This window comes from Balaenoptera musculus, chromosome 11 (genome assembly GCF_009873245.2).
Source record: "Balaenoptera musculus isolate JJ_BM4_2016_0621 chromosome 11, mBalMus1.pri.v3, whole genome shotgun sequence".
NCBI classification, from domain to species: domain Eukaryota; kingdom Metazoa; phylum Chordata; class Mammalia; order Artiodactyla; family Balaenopteridae; genus Balaenoptera; species Balaenoptera musculus.
In genome coordinates this window covers 7,566,248-7,585,819 of record NC_045795.1, presented here as the reverse complement: position 1 = coordinate 7,585,819, position 19,572 = coordinate 7,566,248, and the positions used below count along the sequence as shown (strand labels likewise).

Below are 19,572 nucleotides of genomic sequence, written 5' to 3'. Positions count from 1 at the left end.
TGTGGTGCGTGGGCTTCTCATTGCCGTGGCTTCTCTTGTTGCGGAGCACGGGCTCTAGGCACGTGGGCTTCGGTAGTTGTGGCTCGCGGGCTCTAGAGCGCAGGCTCAATAGTTGTGGCGCACGGGCTTAGTTGCTCCGCGGCATGTGGGATCCTCCCAGACCAGGGCTCGAACCCGTGTCCCCTGCATTGGCAGGTGGATTCTTAACCACTGCGCCACCGGGGAAGTCCTGTCCTGATTTCTTTCATCACTAGGACATTACCCCTTCCCGCTTTGGGAAAACCACAGATTTAAAAAGCATTCCATCGCAGCTGCCTTCTAAGTAGCTGTATTTCCTTTGATTTCATGCCTGCACCAATCCTCTATTACTAGGATTTTAGAATATTTTTCTTTTTTTGCTATTATAAGTGACACTATGATGAAAATACTTTTAAATTAATCTTTTCCCTATCTCTGTTTATTTTTTAAGAATAAATCCCTAGGAGTAAAATTAAGTAAAAGGATATGAACATTTTCAAAGCCGTTTGATATATATGTGCCAAATTGTCCTTCAGAAAGACTGTGCAGGTTTATACTTTTCTAGTGGTCTGTATCAGAACACTCATTGCCCATCCTGGAGTTAGGTTTTTTTTTTTTTAACACCAATTTGAGAAGTAAAGAATTGTAATCATTTATTTTAATTTGTATTGGTGGTGAGCATTTGTATATGATTGTTTAGCATATGTATTTCTACATGTCATGGTTAATCTGATGTGTTCCTTTTTCCTATTTGTGAGATGTATTTATGTGTTAAAGATATTAACCTGGCTGTATGTTGTTTCTTTTGCAACTACTTTTTCCCCAGTGGATTTTTCTGTTTTCACAATTTTGCCAAGTATTACCAAGGAAAAAAGTAAATTAATTAATTAAAAAAAAAAAGCATTCTAAGTCTAGGAAGCTTTGTATACAAACATCAAAAACAAGCATCCACGATGGTTCACAGCCCTGGCTGTTCCTGAGAATTTCCTGGAGGCTGAACAAATACTGAAGTCCACATCTACCCAGGAAATCAGGAAATGTATTTTTAAAAGCTCCAGGCGACTGTAATATGTATCCAGGGTTGAACCACTAATCTCAAGAAACCATGACCTTGATGCTCATGTTGATTCAAGTTAGTTTTCCTTTGAACTGTGAATCTGAATTTTTATTTCAAATTGAACTAGCAGAACTGAATTAGTTCACTGTAAACAACTGGAGATTATTCAAGTCATTTGGAACTTGGACCAAGGAAATGTGGAGTTAGTTTAGGAACAACTGAGACCGAATTGAAAATCACCTTAAAGGAACATTAGGCTTAGGCAACCTGGTTTATAATTGGCATGTTTGCTTACTAGCAGGGTAATTTGAGCACATCATATAACCACACTGGTTTCATTGTCTATAAAATAAAGGCACTGGTCTAGGAATCTTTAAGATGCTCTAAATTTCGGACTCAGTTCCAGGAAAGAACTTGCAAATGAAAATTGTTAAAGTTGTATCTTGCTCTCATTTTGAAATGATCTGAATTTAGCTATTGGAGCTTCAATAGGGGCAAAGGTATTATTTAAGTGTTCAAATAGCCACTCAAATTTAATTTATCATATTTATGCCTGATTTTAAATACCATCACATTTAAAGGAGAATTGTGTTTAATCTTTCATTTGCCAGTCAGTGTTCCTCAGTTCCTTGCCATGTCTCAAGACTACAGCACATATTCGAAGTGGGTCTATGGGCTCAGAAAGGTAGCTTGGTATGTCAGCAAAGTCAAGTCAGATAGTCGGTCGGTCTCTGCCTCTGCCTTAATCACTATGCCTCAGTTTCTTCATCTGTAAAATGGAGATGAGTTATATCACCCACTCTGTGAGCAGAGCTGCTGTAAAGATTTTTCTAATGAATAGTTGAAACTGTAAAGATCTTTAAAAATGTTAATTTTTTTTACTATTTTTCAGTGGTTCATTCAGTATTGGCCACGCAATGTTTATTCATAAAAACAAAAGTTAAGAGACATACATACCAGGAATCCTATTGAGTGTGACCCAGAAATGTTCATCAGGACTGTAGGTGTCCTTGGACCAGGACAGAAAGTCAAGTACCTGCTGGTCTTGGAGGACAAAATTAGCGAATTCCCTCGTGAGGGCCACGTAGGCAGTGCCAAAGTAAATGGTCATGTTGTGAGGAGGCAGAGTTTTCAGTTTCGCGGTTTTAATCATGTAGGAATTTTTTTTGCTCAATAGTTCTTGGTGGACATATTTAGTCCTTCCAATAGCATGACCGGGAGGCAGCACCCCCGGGGTGATGTTTTTCCCTTTAAAGCCTTTCAGATGCTGAACGATCTCCCTGTTGGTTTTCAGGGGGAAATCTTGCCCACAGGTGTTGATGGCATATTTCCACGGAACCTCAGAGCCTGCAAGATCTTTGATGCAGTTCAGGTCAGCCTGGAGCCTGGAAATCCCACCGTAGACCACGGGCTCCATCTTGGAAGCCAGAAAAGCATTTGGGAAGCAGCTCAGTAATTGCTTCACTGCATCTTTAAATGTATCTGTTGCCTTTTTATCCACATGAACACAGTAGACATTTTGGGGCATGTAAATTGCCCTGAAGAGTCTCTCAAAAGTGCCAAAATCTTTGTGGATGGCCATCACGTAAGCCAAAGGGAAGTCGGCCTCTTCTTCAGAGAGTGCTTCTGTTATGTAGTGACTTTGAGCTATGTACTCGTAACAGGTAGGTTCACTGAGGGTAGTAGTTTTCAATGCATTCTCTGTTGGGTAAAAAACCTTCCCCTTAAAAATCTGACGACAGACTTCTGCTAATAGCGAAGCATTGGACAGAGATGCTCCCAGGAAATTTTTATTCTCCCATAACTCATTATTGTAAACAAACACAAAAATCAGAGCAGTGACCAGAGACACACAAAAAAGACACTGCTTCCAAGAGCCCATCATTCAAAACCAGGAAATGAGTAAAATGTCTCTTGGGATCTGATCAGAGCATAGGTAGAGTTAACTTACATTTTCTCCAGAATCCATAACCATCCTTTTGGTAGGTGCAGTTCTGATCGGCTGTTCTGTAACCTTCCAGTTGAGCATGCTTGTCCTTTTTTTCTGTCTTCCTTTTCTCCTCGTTTGCCACTGCACTGCATTTCCACCTTTCCTCCTCACATTTCTGAAGTAACTTTTTGGGATTTGCTTTGCTCAGTCCCCACGCCCCCTTCCTGCAACCTGTTTCTACATAAAAACAAGTTGCCTCAGGGAGGTTTTGACTCCAATGTGTCCACGTTTCCCTACAGGAAAATCGCCAAGGGGTGAACTGACTATTCTGAAAGCCATTGCTCTAAGACTTTAACCCCAGCCTCCTCTCCTGGCCAAAAGGTTGGCAACTGTGTCAGCTCCAACTTCCTGTTAATCATTGTGTTCAACTGACTGAGTTTGTTTGCTTAAACAGCACTGCCAAGTTAAAAGCGTGGGTTCTAAGCATGTGAACACTGCCTGGAGAGATATTCTGTCAATAAATATTTAGTGCTTAAAAATTAATCACTTAACCCTGCCTTTTTCCACACACGCCCCCCTCTCCATATTGGCTGGCTATGCTATTAAAGCACGGCATATGACTAGCTGTTGAGCCATTCTTTCCAGCACTTAATTTTCTCTGCTACGAGGTAAGGTCCTTAAAAAGGCACATTAGCAAGCGAACCTCCCCACCTAACTTGCTACACTATGATGAATAAAGGCTAATGAAAAAAAAAACACCCAACCCCCCCCAAAACTGAAAGCCCATTGTAACCCCCAAATTGCTAAAGCTGAAGTTAGTGAATGTCAAGTTTATTTCACCCTAGCTCAGGTAGGATGCAGGGAGACCAGCCTGAAGCCTGGAGAGGCAGGAGAGAAGAATCATCTCAGTTTGGGATGTTTTAGAACTTAAGGAGAGAGGCTCTTAGATTCATATATATAAACCATTCCAAACTCTTAGATTCATATATATAAACCATTCCGTTTCCCTATCTTTAAAACATGAGAATAATTTTATCACCTTCATAGGTCAGTTGTGAGAATACAGTGAGAAAGCGCATCAAGGGTTCATGGCCTGCCCAGCAATGAATGAGGCGGAGATAGAAGATAGCTGGGCCCCAGGCTGAGATGCTGGTGCTTCAAGGTAAAATAAAGGCAGGAGCAGAGGGGCTTCCCTGGTGGCGCAGTGGTTGAGAATCCGCCTGCCAATGCAGGGGACACGGGTTCGAGCCCTGGTCCAGGAAGATCCCACATGCCATGGCTACTGAGCCTGAGCTCTAGTGCCTGCGAGCCACAACTACTGAGCCCACATGCCACAACTACTGAAGCCCATGCGCCTAGAGCCCGTGCTCCACAACAAGAGAAGCCACCGCAATGAGAAGCCCATACACCACAATGAAGAGTAGCCTCTGCTCGCCACAACTAGAGAAAGCCTGCGCACAGCAACAAAGACCCAATACAGCCAAAAAAAAAAAAAAAAAAAAGGCAGTAGCAGAGAGGAGCTGAGCTCTGCTTGAGTAAAAAGATAAGACAACCACATTCTTCACTCTTGAGGTCAAGGACACCTCCCTGACTACACATGTGCAGAAAGTTTCCTCAGGGGTCAAAAAAGGAAGGGGGTGGGAATTCCCTGGCAGTCCAGTGGTTAGGGCTCCACGCTCCCACTGCAGGGGGCACGGGTTCGATCCCAGGTTGGGGAACTAAGATCCCACATGCTGTGTGGTGCAGCCAAAAAAACAAAAAACAAAAACAAAAAACGGGAGGGGGCGCTAGCCCGTAATATGTCCTGCCAACCTCCCAGAGACCCTCGTGCTGGAATCCATCTTGGCTAAAAGATGTGCAGGCACATTGGCAGGGCCCTGAGTCAGACCCAGTTTGGGCACGAAGCAAGACAAAGCAAGATGATTGGCCAGAGGGAACCCATAAAACTGCCCCCATATGAGTAATTCCTGCCACCCCCAAAGCATGACTCTCCCTCTGAGCCTGCCTGCATGTTTTTCTGCACATACTTTTCTTCTAATAAACGCTTTACCTGCTTCACTACCTTTTGTCTCTGTGCTGAATTCTTTCTTCAGAGAAGACAAGGACTGAGGTCCTGTTTCAAGCCTGCTGGCCCTCGTGATCTAGTGGTTAGGTTTCCGCGCTCTCTTCAAGCCACCTCAACCTGCAGCCCGTGAGATCAGGGCTGGGAGAGAAGAATAAACAAAAGCCCCTCCCCCCAACACTCACTTCAAGGAAATGACACAGTTACCATCTCTCCTTTGAAATCTTCTTAGTGTTCCCTACTCCTCCCTCTGTGAGCCCATGCCAAGTAGTATACATCTAGGATAACTCTGGTCAGTTTTGTTTTATTTGGTAGTCAGCTGCACGGGGATGAAAGCACACTGTACACACACGTGGAGGGGCTGTCAGCGCTGGGCTCACAGGTGGCTCATCTGTTTCTGGCTCCCATCACTGTCTGCACATACTAGGCAATCAAATACTTATCGATCAAGTGCTCTATTTTGCATTCCCTGTTTCCCTGATCACCTTACTGTGAGATTCCTACACTTGTGATTTATATTTTGTCATCTGTGATCTCTATTTGTATCTGTGGATGTGCGGACGTTCAAAGTACCTAGTTTTTCCAACACATCTTAATTATAAAGACAACATAATATTACAGATAGTTTGTGAACACAGTGCTTTCATGTCCTGTGCTCTTATTTCCCTCTTGTCCATAGATACACACATTCTGATTTTACCAAGAACGTGGGAGATGCAAGTTTGCATCCTGCGTTTTGCACTTCCTGTCAGAGCATAACATTTTCCATCGTGCTACTCAGTTTTCACTGGACATCGTCTTCACAACCATTACCTTAGAACACAAGACTGGAGTTATTATTTGTTGTTGTTGTTTTCCCACCCCACCTGAAAGCTAATGCATTAACGAGATGGTTGCCAGCTCTGTTTCATGATCTTCAGGAGCATAGGAAGTGATGATTAGAAAGGACTTAGGGAAGCTTTCCAGAGCCAAGGGGTCAGACTTCACTTGTTTTAGGAATCAGATTCTACATACAATATGATTCAAGTGAATACAGACTGGTCTGTAGGACCCAAAATGAATTCAAACAACTCAAATATCTATTTACATAACTATCTTTCATGTGTCTACCTAGAATTCTTTGGAACAAATCATTTCTTCAATACAGTAGTCATACGAGAGCAATCTTTTCTAAAATGATGACTAAAATTTTGTTAATTTTTGTTTTATTTGTAATATCTCTCTAGGCAGCCACTGCCCACATGAAACGAAATCAACTATAGGGATGAATAAATGGAGGCCTCAGGACTTCCCTGGTGGCGCAGTGGTTAAGACTCCACGCTCCCAATGCAGGGGGCCTGGGTTCGATCCCTGGTCACGGAACCAGATCCCACATGCATGCCGCAACTAAGAGTTCGCATGCTGCAACTAAGGAGCCCGCCTGCTGCAACTAAGACCTGGTGCAAACAAACAAATAAATAAATAAATACTTTAAAAAAATAAATTATAAAATAAATAAATGGCGGCATCAGTGCCTAATTATGCTTTCTAAACTAGTTGAATAATTTTTACAACTTTTTCTCCTAATATATTCAGATGATTACATCAACTCTTCCTTTGTTGATTTCAGCTATCTCCTCATTCTTGACACAATTCCATCCCTCCAGAGATTTCATGCATAAAAGCATCTCTAATAATTTGCCTGTTCTGCCCTGAATTTACAGCTCCCTGAGTTTAAAGTTACAGGATAAAGAACGTTTGCAAGTCGGCACTTTGCTGCAGTGGGGTCCTTAATTGCACCTCACCTGAAATGCTTCAAGGGTCTTTTGATTTTGGCAATACTAGCCATTTTTTTACAGGAATTAGTATCAATCTTTTTTTGTGCATCACCCCAGTGCTGTCTGATGTTTACTCTCCCTGTGGTCATGTGGGAAACGCTGGTTCTCCGGACCCTCCTGACTTTCCTGAGGACCTTTTGCAATATACCACTCATCATTCTTCTAAATTCTGGGTACAACGCTCTTGCCATTTGTGCAAAATAGTAGAAGGGGATGGTAACGAGTGACCAAACAAAAAAAGACGTGCTCCTTTATCCCAGCTTGAACATTAGATCAAAATTAATACCCCAAATTCTAAGTTGGAGGCAGTGATCGGGTAGGATAGAATCCTGAAGAAGTTGGCAACCAACACAGACTTGTGGCTTGGCCGCTCTGTAAGTGGTGAGGTGCTCATTGATGTCCCAGAATTCAACCTATGCTTGCTTATTTCTATATAACGTACACTCTTATACATTCTCACTCCAGGACATAAACTAATTTTTATTCCACTAAGAAAATTGCGCTTAGAGTTTAATCTCAACAACTGACTGTAGAAAGGGAGCAGAAGAAAAGGGTTCCATTTCTACCAATGTGGGTACACTGTGCATCACGCTTGTCTTACTCTTGGGGCCATGTGGTACCCAAAGCACTTTTCAAGTATTCATTTCATCATGACATCACCTCTGTGCCCAAGTGAGAAACCAGGGAAACCAAATGGAAACTTTCTCAGCGTCCACAGAGGTCACAGAGAAAGAGCAGCTTGGGTTAAATTGGTTTTAAGTGCACGTGACATTTTGTCTTTTTGGACGCCTCCAGCTCTTCCTCTCTGCCCAGGCTCTCTTCTCCCTCCATCTTCTTTCTCTGTTTATTTATGTACTTACTATGTTAAATTCTGTACCCTGTTTTCTCATCATCACTGTGTTTTTTGTTTGTTTGTTTGTTTTTGTTTTTAGCCACAGGAAATAGCTGGAAGCAACAGGACTTAAAATAGCCCAGGAGGGTGGTGAGAGAGAGCCTGGATTGTGTGTCAGAAGATCTCCAGTTGGGCCAAAGCCACTCTTGACAGCCAGGAGCCCTTGAACCAGTGATTTGATCTCACACCTCACAGCTTCCGCTGGGGTGAATTTGAGAAAACAACCCCTGTTCTTACTCGGGGTCCCCAATGGGGGCTTCCTCCCAGCCACATCACCCACACCTCTGAGCCTGAGTTTTTTCCAACATCGACCTCCTGGTGCAGCTGGAGGTTTCCAGAAGTAATATACAGAAAGCACCCAGCTGGGGGCTTGCCAGAGACATCAGAGCTAATTTCATACCTTGAGGGAAAGCCATTGGGAAGAAAAGAGTGAAGAGAGGAAATGAGGAGGGTTGCAATCCTTTAACATAAAATCACTGCAAATAGAATGGTAGGAAAGTGCAAAAAAAAACTGGTTCTTTTCAGAACAGTCAACTAGATATCATTGGGGCAACACAAAGCTGAGGCAGAGAGCTGACAGATGAAGAGTACTTCAGCGTTAAGTAGATTCTGTGCCTCCAAAGCCCTTTCCAGCTGCACTTGCCCTTGAAAGGATACCTGACAACCCTCGGCTTTCAATGCCAAAGGCTAACAGGAGGAGGCTGAACCCAAGAACCTCAGAGGTTTTCACAGTCTAACATGCTTCTGCTCAGAAAGGCCTCAGGTTTGAGTTTTGGCTGGATTTGGGAGGTTGGGTGTCACGAGGAGAAGGTAAAACAAGGGTCCAATCCCAGTGCCAACTGAGCTCTTCACCTTTCTAGACTTCTGCTCTTTCCTTCCTCCACTCTGCTCCCCACAGAGTCCTTGATTTGAGTTTGAAGTTACAGGAACTCATGGTCACTGCTACAGCGAGTGTTCCCAGCCAGGGGAGACCTTGAGCTTCTGATCACAGAGAATTACGTGCTGCAAGACTCTAGCCCCCTCCTTCCGGTTGCAATATGCTGTTCAATCAGAACAGAGTTCCAAGAAATGGATCCCCTACTCTTTTGGATCCCCGGGTGCTGGACTGCAGCATCCGCATTTCTTCTCAAAGCTCACAGTCTACGAGGAACTCGATGTCTACTCTCTATTTGGCCAGCTGGATGGGGAAAGACCTTCTTTACAACAGATGACCATCAACAGCCCAGACTGAAAAAGTATGGAAGACACAAAAATAGCTGTGTGTTTGGCAAAACCTGAATGTACTTAGTAGATCAGTCTTTAATTCTGGAAGATGGATTTTCATAGAAACTACTTGCAGAATGACCTCATCACCTTTCAAAATTTTTCTTTTTTTTTGGCCATGGCTCGAGGCATGTGGGATCTTAGTTCCCCGACCAGGGATCCAACCTGCGCCCCCTGCAGTGGAAGCACAGAGTCTTAACCACTGGACCGTCAGGGAAGCCCCCCTCATCACTTTTCTAACTGGTCCAGGGCTTCATTATCAGTTTTGCATATTATCGAATGAAGTTCATTTCTCACAGGAATGTTGTGTGGAGTGACTAATCAAATAAAGCACATTTTAAATGCCAGACGGTGCCAAGTACTTTGTTAAATTCTGGAAACATTTTCCCTTTGACTGAAGGGAACTGAGGAACACAATGCAAACCATTAATTAGAAACACTGTCCTTTAGTAAGAAATTAAAAGTTGTAACTAAGATATGCATGGATACTAATGACTTAACAAGACATGAAAATTCATGATCACCAGTAAGTATATCACATAATGAAACAACATACTAATAACTGCTATGCTTTGAAAAACCTTTAGAAATAGAAATCTCATGTACCCCAATCAAATGATTCATTCATTCATTCACAAACATTTTTTGTGCACTTAGTTTATGCAGGCACTGTGCTAGATTCTGGAAATATAAAACGTAAGTGTAGCCTAATTGAGTACAAAATTACTAGATCTTAAAATGCTACTGGGGATTAAATAGAGGTAATGTTTCTTAATCAAATTTATAAGCTTTTGTACAGCAAAGGAAACCATAAACAAAACAAAAAGACAACCTACGAACTGGGAGAAAATATTTGCAAATGATGTGACCAACAAAGGCTTAATTTCCCTTTTTTTAAAAATAATTAATTAATTAATTTGGTGGCACCAGATCTTTAGTTGTGGCATGTGGCATCTAGTTCCCTGACCAGGGATCAAACCCAGGTCCCCTGCACTGGGAGCGTGGAGTCTTAACCACTGGACCACCAGGGAAGTCCCAAGGGCTTAATTTTCAAAATATACAAACCGCTCATACAACTCAATAACAAAAAAACAAACTACCCAATCAAAAAATGGACAGAAGACCTAAATAGGCATTTCTCCAGAGAAGATATACAGATGGCTAGTAGGCACATGGAAAGATGCTCAACATTGCTAATTACTAGAGACTGCAAATCAAAACTACAATGAGGTATCACCTCTCACCAGTCAGAATGGTCATCATTAAAAAAAGTCTACAAATAATAATAAATGCTAGAGAGGGTATGGAGAAAAGGGATCCCTCCTACACTGTTGGTGGGAATGTAAATCGGTACAGTCATTGTGGAAAACAGTATGGAGGTTCCTTAAAAAACTAAAAATAGAGTTACCATATGATCCTACAATCCCACTCCTGGGCATATATCCAGAAAAGACAAAAACTCTGATTTGAAAAGACACATGCACCCCAGTGTTCATAGCAGCACTATTTACAATAACCAAGACATGGAAGCAACCTAAATGTCCATCAACACATAAATGGAGGGCTTCCCTGGTGGTGCAGTGGTTGGGAATCTGCCTGCCAACGCAGGGGACATGGGTTCGAGCCCTGGTCCGGGAAGATCCCACATGCTGTGGAGCAACTAAGCCCGTGAGCCACAACTACTGAGGTCCACATGCCTAGAGCCCAAGCTCCACAACAACAGAAGCCACTGCAATGAGAAGCCCGTGCAGTGCAATGAAGAGTAGCCCCTGCTCGCCGCAACTAGAGAAAGCCGCTAGCAGCAATGAAGACCTGATGCAGCCAAAAATAAATAATAAATAAATAATAAATTTATTTTAAAAAACCGATAAATGGATAAAGAACATGTGGTTACATATATACAATGGAATACTACTCAGCCATAGAAAAGAATGAAATAATGCCACTTGCAGCAAAAAGGATGGATCTAGAGATTATCATACTAAGTGAAGTAAGTCATACAGAGAAAGACAAATATCATATGATATCACATATGTGGAATCTAAAAAGTGATACAAGTGAACTTATTTACAAAACAGAAATAGACTCACAGACAAAAACTTATGGTTACCAAGGGGAAAGGGAGGGGACAGATAAATTAGGAGTCTGAGATTAACAGATACCAACTGCTATAGATAAAATAGATAAACAACAAGCTCCTACTGCATAGCACAGGGAACTATATTTAATATCTTGTAATAAACTGTAATGGAAAAGAATCTGAAAAAGAATATATATAATTGAATCACTTTGCCATTCACCAGAAGCTAACACAACATTGTAAATCAACTATACTTCAATTAAAAAGCTGAGGTAATGTTTCCAGAAAACCATCTCCTCCCAACCTCCTCCCTCCAGTAGTTTTCCAGCAAATCGGCCCCTTCCTACCGCTCTCTCCATTCCCAGGAGGATAAAGTTGCCTGGAAGCATACTAGTGTGAATCCTCTCCTTCTCTTTAAGGTAGAGGCAGTTAATGGAGTTAACTCTGGTGTTTAAAAGCAGAATAACAGGGGACTTCCCTAGTGGTGCAGTTGATAAGACTCCATGCTCCCAATGCAGGGGGCCCGGGTTCAATCCCTGGTCAGAGAACTAGATCCCACATGCATGCCGCAACTAACAGTTCACATGCCACAACTAAGGAGACCTGGAGCCGCAACTAAGGAGACCTGGAGCCGCAACTAAGGAGCCTGCCTGTCACAGCTAAGACCTGGCGCAACCAAATAAATAAATAAATATAAAAAAATAACATTAAAAAAAAAATAAAAGCAGAATAGCAAAAGCCGGAATGTGGAAGTGCAAAGTTCTGTTTACCTTGAGTCCCACCCCCAAAGGCTTGTCCTTCAGAGTCACAAAGACAGAGCCTTAGAACTGAAATGTAAGAACTGTAACTTACGTTATATGAATTCCATTGAAACAGACACACAAAACAGTCTACAGGGTGTCCATAAAGCTGGAAACATAGGTGAATATATATAATGCAATTGAAGATATTTTCAAAGTGTAAAATACACACACACACACACACACACACACACACACACACACACAATGCTTCCAGACTTTATGTAGAATGGAAATCAAGTTCCGCATACCTGGAATCCTGTTAAGTGTCACCCAGAAATGTTCATCAGGAGAGTAGGTGTCCTTTGACCACCCAAGTAAATCAATGGCCCTCTGGTCTTGGAGAACAAAATTAGCAAATTCTCTTGTAAGGGCTACATAGCTGGAGCCAAAGTAAATGGTGAGATTATGGGGAGGAGACATTTTTCTTATCCAAGTCCACAGCATGAAGGAAAACAATTGGTATTTCTGCTCCAAGTGCATATATCTGGTCCTTCTGATAATATGAGGAGGAGGCAGCACCCCTGGGGTGATGTTTTTCCCTTTAAATCCTTTCAGATACTGAACGATCTCCCTGTTGGTTTTCAGGGGGAAATCTTGCCCGCAGGTGTTGATGGTGTACTTCCACGGAACCTGCGAGCCTATGAGGTCTTGCAGGCAGTTCAGGTCAGCCTGGAGCCTGGAAAGTCCTGCGTAGACCACAGACTCCCTCTTGGAAGCCAGAAAGGCATTTGCGAAGCAGCTCAGCAGGCTTCCTACCGGATCCTTGAAAGCAGAGGTGGCTTTCTCATCCACATGAACACAGTAGACATTTTGAGGCATGTAAATAGCCCTGAAAAGCCTCTCAAATGTATCAAAGTCTTTGTGGATGACCATGACATATGCCAAAGGGAACTCAGCTTCATCTTTGGACAGAGGTTTCATTATGTAGTGATTCTGGGTCAAGTACTGTTGGCAAGTTATGTTTCTCAGTGGTGTCAGTGGTGTCATTGGTATATTTCCATCCAAGATTTTCTTTCCTGTTATAATCATGTCACAGACTTCTGCAAGCACTGAAGAGTTTGAGATTTTCCCCACTGGCAGGTATTTTGGCAGGACTAAATTGTTGGTATAGAGAAACAAAAGAGTTATAGAAATGGCTATAAGCCCTACAACAAACTTGAGTACCTTCAGCTTCATGTTTCCTACCATCTCTTCTGTGTTTGTCACTTCATATCATTGTTGAAGTCAGTCTGCAGGTCCATCCCCCGACTGCTGGGGAATCTACTCCCACTTCTTATTTTGAGCAAGAAGAGAAATACTGCCACTCACTTAAGGGACAGTGGATCAACCACAAGCTGAAGTTCTTCTCTAACGATGAAGGGATTGAATGGATCTGAGAACATGAGCCACTGGGGCCAACGGAGCAAGAGCTGAGCAGTGTTAGGTACCTTGGTCCAGGTCAATCTCAAGTTAAGACCCTAACAAATCTGTCACGGCTGCCGACTCAGGGTGTTCCCCCGGGGCGGGGGGGAGGGTAGAACGTGTGTCCGTCTTACAGCCCTTTTACCCCAGAGAGGGACACCATCACCATCACCATCACCGACATAATGTTTGACCACAAGGGACGGTATATTTCTTCAACTTGGGACCATATCAGTTGTTGTGAGGCAGGTCACCACCAGCAGTGACTGATATTAATGTTGACAGCTCCCAGAATTGCTGAAGAGCAGGGTTTCTCTTTACCTAAAGATAAAAATCAAGAATTCAGAGATGCGGGATTGGAAGGCATCTTGCAGTTTTTTCAGACCAGCTCGCTCAAGTCACAAATGGAGCATCTTGAAAATGAACTGTCACTGATGTTCTATCACCCTCTTGGCTCCATTTTCTCACTGACAACCTGGGAGGTGAGCATGGACGTTATACCCACTTTGCACAAGAGGAGATTGAAGCCCACACATGCACTGACTTGCCTGAGGGTCAATAATGAGTTCATGGTAGCATGAGGTCTCAACCCCAATAGGGTCGAGAATATTGTACCTGGAATATTCGCTCCCCCCTTTTTCTTGACGAGTTCCTCCCGTCGATCAGGCCCCCCGTGTGGCACCCTTTCCCTGCCCTCCCAAGTCTGGGTTAGGAACCCTTCCACCTGTTCTACTAGGACTTGGTGCCCCTCTCTTTGCTTGTCTGTTTGCCCCACCACTAGCTTATGGAGAGCGATTTCTCTCTACTGATCACTGGGTTTTAGGCACCTCGCTCATGTTAGGCGGTCATCATTAAATTAAGTTTAGTCATTTTTCTTCCCTCTATACCAGGGGTGGACAAAACTACAATGGGCATCATGGGTGAGGGCCAATCCACCTGCCACATGTTTCTGTACAGCCTGTGAGCTAAGAATTGTTGTACATTTTTGAATGGCTGAAAGGAAATTTGAAGAAAAAGAATATTTCATGATACATGAAATTCAAATTTCAGTGTCCATAAATACAATGCCATTGGAACATAGGCATTGGTTTACAGATTGTCCATAGCTGCTTTCCCATGGCAACAGCAGAGCTGACCAGTTGTAACAGAAACCATCTGGCCACCCAAGACTAGAATATTTACTCTTTGGCTCTTGAGAGAAAAGATTTCTTGATCCCTCCCCTATAATTACTGATGTCTCTGCTAACCAGTATATTTTCACCACACCAAGATGACTACTGTGGACTTGGTACAACTTTACCACTTTTTCCTGTATTTTCTAGATTTCCTCACAAATGCTAGAATGACATCCTATTTGGTAGCAGAGCATGGGCTTTAAAGAGAGACTTGGAAATCTACAAACAACAAATGCTGGAGAGGGTGTGGAGAAAAGGGAACCCTCTTGCACTATTGGTGGAAATGTAAATTGATACAGCCACTATGGAGAACAGTTTGGAGGTTCCTCAAAAAACTAAAAATAGAATTACCATATGACCCAGCAATCCCACTACTAGGCATATACCCAGAGAAAACCATAATTCAAAAAGACACATGCACCCCAATGTTCATTGCAGCACTATTTACAATAGGCAGGTCATGGAAGCAACCTGAATGCCCATCGACAGACGAATAGATAAAGAAGATGTGGTACATATATACAATGGAATATTACTCAGCCGTAAAATGGAATGAAATTGGGTCATTTGTAGAGACGTGGATGGATCTAGAGACTGTCATACAGAGTAAAGTAAGTCAGAAAGAGGAAAACAAATATCGTATATTAACGCATATATGTGGAACCTAGAAAAATGGTACAGATGGACCGGTTTGCAGGGCAGAAATAGAGACACAGATGTAGAGAACAAACGTATGGACACCAAGGGGGGAAAGTGGCAGGGGGGTGGGGATGGCGATTGGGATTGACATGTATACACTGATGTGTATAAAATGGATGACTAATAAGAACCTGCTGTATAAAAAATAAATAAAGTAAAATTCAAAAAAATAAAAAATAAAAAAATAATAAAAATGTATAATGCTCGCTTAAAAAAAGTTATAAAAAAAAAGAGAGAGAGAGACTTGGGTGGGTTTGGATCTTGGTTTTGCTGGTTCCTAGTGGTATGAGCTTGGGCAAGGGGCTTTACTTTTCTGTTTCAGTTTTGTCATCTGTCAAATAAAGAAAATACCAGTAAGGTTGTTTGGCGGATGAATATGGGTTAATAAGTGGAATGCAATTTGCTCAGACTTTGGCACATAGAAAGCTGCTGACTACTAAAACTGCTAACTACTGAGCTGCAGACGGTCACTTTTAGAGGCTCACCTGCACCTCTAGTGAACTGGAAATTCAGAGCACGCTGCTGTGCCTGACTCCACTGTTTCTCAAACTCTGGCAAAACATGGTGCTGCCACACACTGGCCCTGTACAGCATAGCTTGCCAAGGTGGAAAATCTTGTGCATGGCAGGAAGGGAGAATTTTTGTGCCAATAGAGCATTTTATTCCCCCAATAGACTGGGAGCAACTCGGAGGGAAGAACATGTCTTTGAAGACATAAGGAGGAGGGCTCAACATGGCATTTGAGCGACCCCAAAGAACTTCCCAGACCTCAAGGTCCCAACCCAACCAGCCAGCCGCGGTTTCCATGAGGACATTTAAGATGTCTCATAAGCAAGCAAATTGTTTTGGTGAGTTATTCCAGAAAAACGCCATAGCAACAACTTCTATACATCTCATTACGTCATTGGGGGACTTCCCTGGCAGGCCAGTGGTTATGACTCCACGCTCCCAATGCCGGCGACACGGATGGTTCGATCCCTGGTTGGGAGAACTAAGATCCCGCATGCTGCGTGGCGCAGACAGAAAAAAAAAGTCATTGGAAACAATGACATTTAACGAAGGTTCTGAAAAAAATGGGACAAGAGACAGGTTAGATTAGATGGAAGAAAAGTAAGCAAGGTCTGGAGCACGGAGTACACTTGGGGATTCTTTGGAATGTTCCGGCAGGGACAGCTGAGCAGCCTGTAGAGCATATGAAGGCAGTAGGATGCACCAGGGGTTGTATGCCATCACTTCTATTATTCATTTGCAGAATTAGATATCAGTCCTAAAAATAAAAATTTCCCCAATGTCCTAGGCACACTCACATCAAAATCAAATCTTTTCATTTTAATTCTTCTCATGTAATTTGAGTATCAAATTTTTAATTCTCACTTTTTTTTTTTTCCCAGGAAAGTTAAATGGTCACATAAGAGAACTGTCCAGTGACAGAACTGGGAAGAAGCTTAGAGGTCATCTCGTCACCTGCTGTCATTTTACAGAGGAAAGCAGGATGCCATTCAGAGAAGGAAAGCAATTTGCTGTACGTCAGACAGCCTTGAGCCCCACAGCCAGGAGGGGCAGCTGGTCAGGGCTGATCCAGCGCAACGCGCTGCTGCCAAAAATGTTTCCTTCCTTTCGATAAAGATTTCAGGAGACAACATTTTACAAGTGCTTCTATACGCCTATTCAACTGAAGGACAGATTACACAAGGTTATCTTAACTTCATGAGATTGGTCTTCAGTTCAGTTTCTACCCTTAGAAACCTAAGCTAAAGATAATATTTGTGCTTTTAAAAGAGGCTGCTAACATATTTGCACTTTGAAGTCCAGTGTGATAACACTTATTCTGGCTAGTCTTTTTTTTTTTTTTTAAGTTTTGAATTTTATTTTATTTATTTTTTTTTATACAGTATTCGGGCTAGTCTTAGCAGGAGTAGGTAAATACATCCAAAGCCAAACAAAGACAATTTTGGAAACTTTGTGACCAAAACTGACAGGTTTATTCAAAACTCTTGTTAAGGGCATCTAATTCTAATAACACTTGTATTTATGACTGTCCTCTAAATCCTTAGTTATCTTCTGTAAGTAGATTATCTCTCGTAAAAACAAGAGTTAAAAAAAAAAAAAAAAACAACAAAAAAACAAGAGTTAACCCAATACATCAGCGAATTTCCAAGCACTTACCCATTGTCCCCACTATGAAGGCCATTGCTGATATTTTCACCCCTCTTCCCCCCCAAGCCCCCTACTCCTGTCCTTCCATATTTGACACATTCTTGCATTTCTGTCAAATTAGCTGAATGGAAGAGTAGTTTTTAATCAGGGGCACATGCTGACCCAGGAAAATTTAACACAGAATCCCCTTCTGGTGTCTGATACCGAGATCTGAAACCTGGAAAATTCACATTCTACCCCTAATCACTGGCACTGAAGACTTGTTAAAGCATTTTTTAAAAAAATTTTTTGTGGCATACAAGCATATAACATAAACGTTGCCGTCGTAACCACCTTGAAGTGTGCAGTACAGTAGTGTTAACTATATGCATATTGTCAGCAGAACTCCAGAACTTTCTCATCTTGCATAACGAAAATTCTCTACCCATTGAACGACAACTCCCATATCCCCTCCCCACCCAGCCCCTGGTAACCACTACCTCCAATACGTAATCAACAAGAGCAAGGCCAGTATAACACCAGAGGTCTGTGATAACAGGAAGGAAGGACTCCTAGAGCCAGAGTCCCAGCCCAGCTGGTGAGGGTCTTAGGAATCACGTGGTTGCCTAGGACCGAAACCCACCCAGACAGAAGTTCTGTCATGTTGGGTGACTTGGCTGAGGCCGCCCCACTGATAGGAGCCTGAGTGGGGATTCAAGCCCCATCGACTGGCCCCAGAGCTGGAGTTCTTTGATGGCGCGGAGCCACCCTGCCGCCCCCATCTCCACTCTCAGCTCATCTGTCTTAGAGCAGAATCAAGAAGGCAGAGCAATATGTATAACTGATTCACTTTGTTATAAAGCAGAAACGAACGCACCATTGTAAAGCAATTATACTCCAATAAAGACGTTTAAAAAAAAAAAAGAAGGCAGAGCATCGTCTTGTTCGACCTCAGCTGGGAACGTACAAGTCTGGCGACTCAGGATTTTTTGCTGCTCTGCACATGTGGGCCTATGACCACAAGTATTGATTTGGGGGTTACACATTGTAGAAAGTAGACGAATTTGCAAATATAGAATCGGTGAATAATGAGGACCAATGGTGTTTACTCAAGAGAAATCAAAGCGTGTGTTCATATATAGTCTTGGGCATGGCTGTTCAGGGCATCTTTATCTGCAACAGCAAAACATAATAATAGTAAAATAATAAATAACAAAATAATACAAATGTTCATAAACAGAGGAATGGATTAAAGAGTTATCATATAGCCATATAATGGAATACTTTTCAGGATAAAAGGGAATGAACTATCTATACAGGCAACAACATGGACGAACCTCAGAATAGTCATGCTGAAAGAGGCCACACCCCCCAAAAAGAAAGTACTTACTATATGATTCCATTCATAGAAATATCTAGAAAACACAAACTAATCTACGGTAACAGAGAGCAAATCAGTAGTTTCCCGGGAACAAGAAGCAAAAAAGAGAGGAATTATAAAGAGACACAAGAAAACTTTGCGGGCCTAATGGATGTGTTCAGTATTTTGATTGTACTGATGGCTTTACAGATATATTAATGTGTCAAAATTTTTCACTTGTACATGTATGGGCAGTTTATTGTATCTCAGTGATACCTCAGTAATGCTGAGGACAAATCTGACAGAAAAAAAGTGGGATATAGTAATCCAGAGAATGATTAAATATTAAAATAATGCATATTGTATTTGTCTCCTGATGCCCAAGCTATGAATGTATTGAATGATATGGAATATTTGCAAATGTGCCAGGCACTGTTCTATGCCCTTTACATATAATAAATCATTTAAAACTCATATTGACTATTCCTCATGAGAGGGATACTAATTTTTTTTTACTGAAGCATAGTTGATTTACAATGTTGTGTTAGTTTCAGGTGTGATTCAGTTATATATATATGTGTGTATATATATATATATATTCTTTTTCAGATTCTTTTCCATTATAGGTTATTCCAAGATACTGAATACAGTTCCCTGTGCTATACAGTAGGCCCTTGTTGTTTATCTATTTTACATATGGTAGTGTATGTCTGTTAATCCCAAATTCCTAATTTATCCCCCCCCTCCTTGCCCTTTGGTAACCATAAGTTTGTTTTCTATGTCTGTGAGTCTATTTCTGTTTTGTAAATAAGTTCATTTGTGTCATATTTTAGATTCCACGTATAAGCAATATCACATGATATTTGTCTTTTCTGTCTG

The 19,572-nt window shown here is 42.0% G+C and overlaps 1 protein-coding gene across 1 annotated transcript in view; it reads right to left on the bottom strand.

Annotated features, from left to right (window-relative positions):
- The window catches only part of LOC118903488 (N-acetyllactosaminide beta-1,6-N-acetylglucosaminyl-transferase-like), a gene marked incomplete at its 3' end in the record, with an annotated part of 37,160 nt that extends 22,678 nt beyond the window's left edge, over window positions 1–14,482 (bottom strand). Inside the window, exons 1-2 of the mRNA XM_036868625.1 lie at window positions 13,939–14,482; window positions 12,171–13,644 (exon numbers count right to left, since the gene is read on the bottom strand). Of these exons, the coding sequence (XP_036724520.1) occupies window positions 12,171–13,110 (940 nt within the window). The remainder of the gene's footprint in view (window positions 1–12,170; window positions 13,645–13,938) is intronic.
- Between the last annotated feature and the right edge of the window lie 5,090 nt (window positions 14,483–19,572).